Source organism: Myotis davidii, unplaced genomic scaffold, assembly GCF_000327345.1.
Source record: "Myotis davidii unplaced genomic scaffold, ASM32734v1 scaffold3939, whole genome shotgun sequence".
Taxonomy (NCBI): Eukaryota; Metazoa; Chordata; class Mammalia; order Chiroptera; family Vespertilionidae; genus Myotis; species Myotis davidii.
The window spans coordinates 30,378-37,504 of record NW_006290327.1 but is presented as its reverse complement, the minus strand read 5'-3'; the positions used below and the strand labels follow the sequence as shown (position 1 = coordinate 37,504).

The window sequence follows — 7,127 nt, the reverse complement described above, 5'->3', positions numbered from 1 at the left end:
CACACATACACATACACGGTGACTGCTCTGAGCCTCCGATGCAGCTGGGGGCAGGCCCCCAGCAGGGACACACACACACACACACACACACACACACACAGGGCGCCTGCTCTGAGCCTCTGCTGCCAGACTTTGGCTTAGGCCAGCTCCCCTAAGCCATCAGTAGGACATCCACTGAGGGCTCCAGGACTGTGAGAGGAGGCAGGCTGGGCTGAGGGACCCCCAACCCCCAGTGCACGAATTTTGTGCACTGGGCCTCTAGTTTAGGTATAAAACAAAGGGGAATGTTCATTCACACATGGCAACTTGAGATATTTGGATATGGTGTTGCTAAGTAGGTTTCCAAAGATGGAAAAAAATTACTATGGTTATCAGCACTACTGTGGCCCTATTAGATACTGGAACATCTAAGCATCAGTGTGTGACCATGCAAAACAAGACTTTAGAGAATGTCTATTTTCAAAAGAGTTTCTGTGCATTGAGGCAATTGTGAAAATATTTACTTTCCAGAATCAAGCCCACATTAGGCTTAGGATCATGTTCTAACTATATAAAAATATTGACCAATAAAAGAAAGTGCTCCAAATGTGGCTATTCCGATTCATAGGTTTTTTTTAAGTATGTACAGAAAGTATAAAAGTTTTTTTGAATTTAATGTAACTAAGCTTCCAGTCTTTTTTTTTTTATTGATTTTATTGGGGTGACATTGGTTAATAAAATTATATAGGTTTCAGGATTATAATTCTATAATACATCATCTGTATATTGCATTGTGTGTTCACCAACCCAAATCTCCTTCCGTTACCATTTATCCCCCCTTTACCCTCTTCTACCTCCTGTCACCCCCCCTTCCCTCTGGTAATCACCATACTGTTATCTGTGTATAAGAGGTTGTTTTCCTTTGCTTAATCCCTTCACCTTTTTCACCCAGCCCACTATGATTTCATTTATATGTGAAATCTGGTGAACAAAATAAACTAACAAAATAGAAACATATTCATAGAGAACAGACTGACAGTTATCAGAGGTAAAAAGGGGGTTGGCGACTGAGTGAAAAAGCTTCACATATTTGCCTTTTTAATTTTAAGATTTGTCGATTTTACCTTCAAAACAAATCATTTCTTAAATTGTAAAAAGTATTCAATATATGCAGAAATAAAAAGAATTTTGAAATTAGTTGAGGTTCATGTACTTCAACTCTTTGGAATTAGTTTAGCAAAATGAATCTGGTACTCTTGTTGAATAGGGGAGTGATAAGTATATAAGCAAAATTTACTCATTATAGTTGAATTTGGAGTATATTCCAATACATCATTGACAGATTCTGGAATGAGATGGGGAAGGAGGGAAAAAAGACCTATAAATATTGGTACATATCAATTACTACATAAAAAGTCAAATGCAATGTCAAATCAAAGGGTTCAGTGCATGAGAGAATAGTGATAAGTTAACAATATAAAACTTTATCTAGAGTTACATGGACATTAAATTAGTATTGTGAAACAATACATTGAGGATTTATAGGAATACCTGGAAATTCCTTCTAATGTACATATAAATAGAACCATGGAAGCTTTTTATATTACCCATTTTATGGCCTTATAGCTTTAATGAACCAATTGAAATCTGACTCTGTTCCAAATCCCATCCCTTATCTCTAGATAAAATAAAATCTGTTCATTTTCAAAATAGAATTTTATGTGTCCATACTTAAGCCACATTTAAGGAAATCACCTCTGAACTAATTTTGGATGTGTCTCTTCATCTTGTACATGAAACTGCTACAGATTTAATATCAACATTCATCATCTAGTCAGACCCTGTACATGTTCTTTAAACCAATCAAATATGGGATCCTCAACATTTTCTATGTCAATAAAATTAGGTGTGGAATTATCAGATTCAATGAAGACCTGTTTTTTCTCTGTCACACTGGATGTCTAGATTCTATTTGGTTTGGGTTTGGAAGATGGAGAAGTATAGACGTTTCTTGGGCTGAATCTTTTAACAATAGAGGTGTAGAGATAGAACTAGATTGCTGAGAGGCTGGCTATTGACTGCAAAGCACTGCCACTTGCCTTAGTGGGGGTACTCAATGGATTTGGAGTAGTTAAGGTTTTGTGGGAGGGATTACTGGAAGGTGATAAAGCAATTGTTTGATTTGAATAAATCTGCATGGGTAGGAGCAACACCAGAAGCAGCAGCCCCAGTTGAAGCCTGGCTACATCACTTTGCCCATGTCCTCTCTGTCAGTGTGTGGCCGCATCTCACTTTGGATGTGGAGTGGGTGGGGAACCTGCGGCTCCAGGCAGGAGCAGGCAAGGTTTAATATCCGATGTTTTGGAGTGAACAAAGTTACAATTTTTCAACATTGCATCACTCTTTTTTAAGCTATCTTGTGATCTGATTTTGTTATATATCAAAAGCATCAAATTTTTGGTTATTTTTAGACCATTTAGATAGTTTGAATTTCTAAACTTGGATTCTGCAATAAATTATCTTTCTGTTCCCTCATTCCTCTATATTCAGTAGTTTCTTCCAATATGGAGATACATTAGTCAGAGACTTCCTTACAGCAGTAATGCTAACTTTTCAGCCTAAAGGGCAAGTCTCTGACTAAGACAAAAGGTTATTTACACATTTTTGTTACTTGAGAAATGTAGATGAAGAAAGAGGAAAGCTGTTATATTACAAAATACTTAATAATTTGCAAATGGTTAAGAAGTGAGTGATTGGGGCCAAAATGTTGATTTAGGGTTAAAAATAAGTTAACTTTTTATAGTTAGAAACCCATAATTTAATATCATTCTGTTTAATTTTACTATTAGAATAATGCTATTTCTTAGTATAGATTTTGGTCATACTTTAAAATCATTTCATTCTCCAAAGAGCTTTAATATGCTATTTTAGTGTTAATTTTTCTCCTATTGTAATTGAAAAAAACAAGGTTCAAGTCACTATGTATAGTGTGTATAATAAAGGGGAGAAATAAGCATAGTAATAATTATAAGAAGTAATTCTATAAGGATACACATGAAACTAATACAAGTGATAACTTTCATGGGAGAAGAAATGAAATGAATGGAAGCAAGGGTAAAGATGAAACTATTTTCTAAATATCATTTATTATTGAAAAATTGATAATAGCAATTAAAAGTGGAGGTGGAGTAAGTGCAAGTTCACAGACATGCTCCCAGAACCAATTTGTGATTACAACTAAAATTTAAAAAAAAACCCACCCTGAATAATCAGCTGAAGACTAGCAGGAGACAACCCTGATAGCCAAGGACAGAAAGTGGAGACCACATAGAGACCGGTAGGAAGTGTGGAGGTGTGAAATGGCTGGCCAGGCTTCCACAGACAACCGCTGAAATTCTGGAGAGATATTTCAGTTGTAGGGAGTTGTCACTGAGAACTCTGAGGTCTAATCCCTAACCTGTCCCTCTACCTCCCAGCAGAGAGCACCAGAACTGAAAAAGGTGCCCTCGTAACATCTGACTGTGAAAACCAGCAGGGTTGCTGTCTGCCAGGGAGAGATGGCTGGAAGTGCAAGCACCCTCTTAAAGGGCCAATGCACAACACTCACCTTGGTCTCTAGCAGAAGGAGGACAAAGTGACCTGGAATTGTATAAACATAAGCCAGGGCTGGGGGATCTGGGGTTAGAACTTGGAAGGCAGACACCCCAGTTTCCTGTGCTGAGTCATTGCCTCATGTTACACAGGGCATCTCTCAGGGAAACCTTTGCTATTCTGCAGTTTGGGCCAGGGAGGAAGACAGTTGACCACATTATTGGAAAAATCCCTTGCTCCACCCTGTGGAGTATCTGAGACTGAGAATAACAGCCTCCAGGCAGAAACAATCGCCCCAACATGTTGAAAAACCTCTTGCTCAACCAGTGGAAGACTGATTGAGGCTATTCCAGACTGAATTTAATCAGTCTGCAGCCAGAGGCAGGTTTCTGGGGGCTTTGAACCTTTGCCTGATCTAATTAGTCGGAAACAGCAGTTTGGATCCCCACCAAAGAAACCATCCTGGACTGTTCAGGGAGGCAAAAGCCAGTGGGACACCAAGTGCCTGCAGGTGACACCTGCAGGATCAGCTTCATGGGAGAAGGGAGTATAGCTCAGAACAGTGTCAATCAAGGTATGAGACACAAGGCAGATTCTGACCACTGGACTGCTAGGGGATTCAATCTCTCAGACCTCAATCAGGTCACCCAGGGCCAGAAAAAGAAAGGGACTCACATTCAGCTGCACTAGAGAAGCTTCCAGGAGGCCCCAGATAGACATACCAAGGGACCAAATTCAACATTAGAGCAAAATCCAACAAGCCCCACAAATAGCAGACCCAAAGCACCCATATAACAGCTGGCATGACCACATTGGGATTGAATCTCACTGGCAGCAAGTCAGAGGGTAGATCCTTCCTACAAATGGGATATCAACACTCAAGTCCCAACTATAACAGCAGAGCACAAACAATGCACACAAAGGTCATTTCTAGAGCATCCAGCTCAGCTGGACAAAGATACTACACCACCGGACTCCTCAAGACACTTTCTGCATAATGCCATCCCACAAAGACTGGGAGGCATAACAATTCTATTTAATACATAGAAGCAAATACAAAGAGACAGGTAAAATGAGGAGTCAAAGAAACAACCCCCAAATGAGAGAAAAGAAGGAATTTCCAGAAAAAGAACTAAATAAGATGGAGGCAAGCAACCTATCAGACATAGAGTTCAAAGCAATGGTTACATAGATGTTTAGGGGCTTAGTATAAATTACAATAACATGAAAAGGGAAATCAAAGCCATGAACAAGAACCAGACAGAAATGAATAATGATATATCTGACACCAAAGAACACACTGGAAGGGATTAAAAGTAAACTGGATTAAGCAAAGGATCGAATCAGCAATTTGGAAGACAAGGTAGAAATAAATACTCAATTAGAGCAGCAAATCAGAAAAAGAATTAGAAAGCAGGAAAATAGGTTAAGGGAGTGCTGGGACAACATGGAAAGTAATGACATCTGCATTGTGGGAATACTAGAAAGGGAAGAGGATGAGCAAGGAACAGAGAAGCTGTTTAAAGAAATAGTAACAGAAAACTTTCCCAACCTGGTGAAGAAAAATGTCACACAAGTTGAGGAGGCACAGAGAGTTGTAATCAGGATGAACCCAAAGAGACCCACAAATAGACACATCATTATTAAAATGGCAAATATTAAAGACAAAGAAAGAATCTTAAATTTAGCACGAGAGAGACAGAAAATTACCCAAAAAGGAATTCCCATTAAAATGTCAGCTGACTTTTCAATAGAAATACTTCAGGCCTAGAGGGAGTAGCATAAAGTATGCAAAGTAATGAAAAGCAAGACCCTAAATCCAAGACTACTGTAGCCAGTGAAAATATCATTTAAAATTGAAGGTGAAATAAAAAGCTTTCCAGACAAAAAGAAGGTTAAAGGAGTACATTACCACCAACGCAAGAAATGTTACAGGGCCTGCTTTAAGAAAAAGAGGGAGAGAGAGAGAGAGAGAAAGAGGATCATAGGCATAAAGAAAATGAAAATGGCAACAAATAAATACCTATAATAATAACCTTAGCCCTAGCTGGTTTGGCTCAGTGGATAATGTTTTGGCCTGGGGACTGAAGGGTTCCAGGTTCCATTCTAGGCAAAAGCACATGCCTGGGTTGTGGGCTTGATCCCCAGTAAGGGTTGTGCAGGAGGCAGCCAAGCAATGATCCTCTTGCATCATTTATGCTTCTATCTCTCCCTCTTCCTTCCTCTCTGAATCAATAAAAATATATTAAAAAATATAAAAAATAATGATAACAACCTTAAATATAAATGGATTAAATGCTCCAGTCAAAAGACATAGGGTGACTGAATAGATAAGAAAACATGACCCATATATATGCTGTCTATAATAGACACACCTGAAAACAAAAGATACACACAGACTGAGAGTGATGAGAAGGAAAATATATATTTCATGCAAATGGAAAAGAAACAAAAGCCAGAGTAGCAATACTCATATCAGGCAAAATAGACTCCAAAACAAAGGCCATAACAAGAGATAAAGAAGGCCACTTCATAATACTAAATGGAATGATACAACAAGAAAACCTATCAGACATAGAGTTCAAAGCAATGGTTACATAGATGTTTAGGGGCTTAGTATAAATTACAATAACATGAAAAGGGAAATCAAAGCCATGAACAAGAACCAGACAGAAATGAATAATGATATATCTGACACCAAAGAACACACTGGAAGGGATTAAAAGTAAACTAGGGAGAGAATGATAGCAATACAGTCATAGTAGAGGACTTTAATACCCCACTGACATCACTAGATAATTCCTCTAAACAAAAAATCAGTAAGGAAACAGCAATACTAAATGACTCACTAGATAAGAAGGACTTAATTGACATTTTCAGAATATTTCACCCCAAAGTAACAGAATATACATTCTTCTCCAGGTCATATGAAATATTCTCAAAGATAGACCACATGTTAGGGCATAAAACAAGTCTATACAAATTCAAGAAGATTGATATGATACCAAGCATTTTCTCAGATCACAATGGCATGAAGTTAGAAATCAACTACAATAAAAAAAAACACCTCAAAAATGCTCAAATACATGGAGGCTAAATAGCATGTTATTAAACAATGAATGGGTTACCAATGATATCAAGCAAGAAATTTAAAACTTCCTGGATATAACCCTGGAAAACATATATGCACCCAATATTGGAGCATCCAAGTACATAAAAAACTCTTGATGGACTTTAAGGGAGACGTCAACAGCAATACAGTCATAGTAGGGGACTTGAACACCCACTGACATTACTGGATAGATCTTCCAGACAAAAAAAAAATGAACAAAGAAACAGAGGCCTTAAATGACACACTAGATCAGATGGATCTAACTGATATTTACACAACATTTCACCCCAAAGTAACAGAATATACATTCTTCTCCAGGTCATATGAAATATTCTCAAAGATAGACCACATGTTAGGGCATAAAACAAGTCTATACAAATTCAAGAAGATTGATATGATACCAAGCATTTTCTCAGATCTCAATGGCATGAAGTTATAAATCAAC

The 7,127-nt window shown here is 37.9% G+C and overlaps 1 protein-coding gene across 1 annotated transcript in view; it reads left to right on the top strand.

Annotated features, from left to right (window-relative positions):
• LOC102768626 (cysteine-rich hydrophobic domain-containing protein 1-like) overlaps positions 1-4,365 on the top strand; it is a 20,679-nt gene extending 16,314 nt beyond the window's left edge. The window contains exon 3 of the mRNA XM_015563706.1: positions 4,273-4,365. Within this exon, the coding sequence (XP_015419192.1) occupies positions 4,273-4,365 (93 nt within the window). The remainder of the gene's footprint in view (positions 1-4,272) is intronic.
• The last annotated feature ends 2,762 nt before the right edge of the window (positions 4,366-7,127 follow it).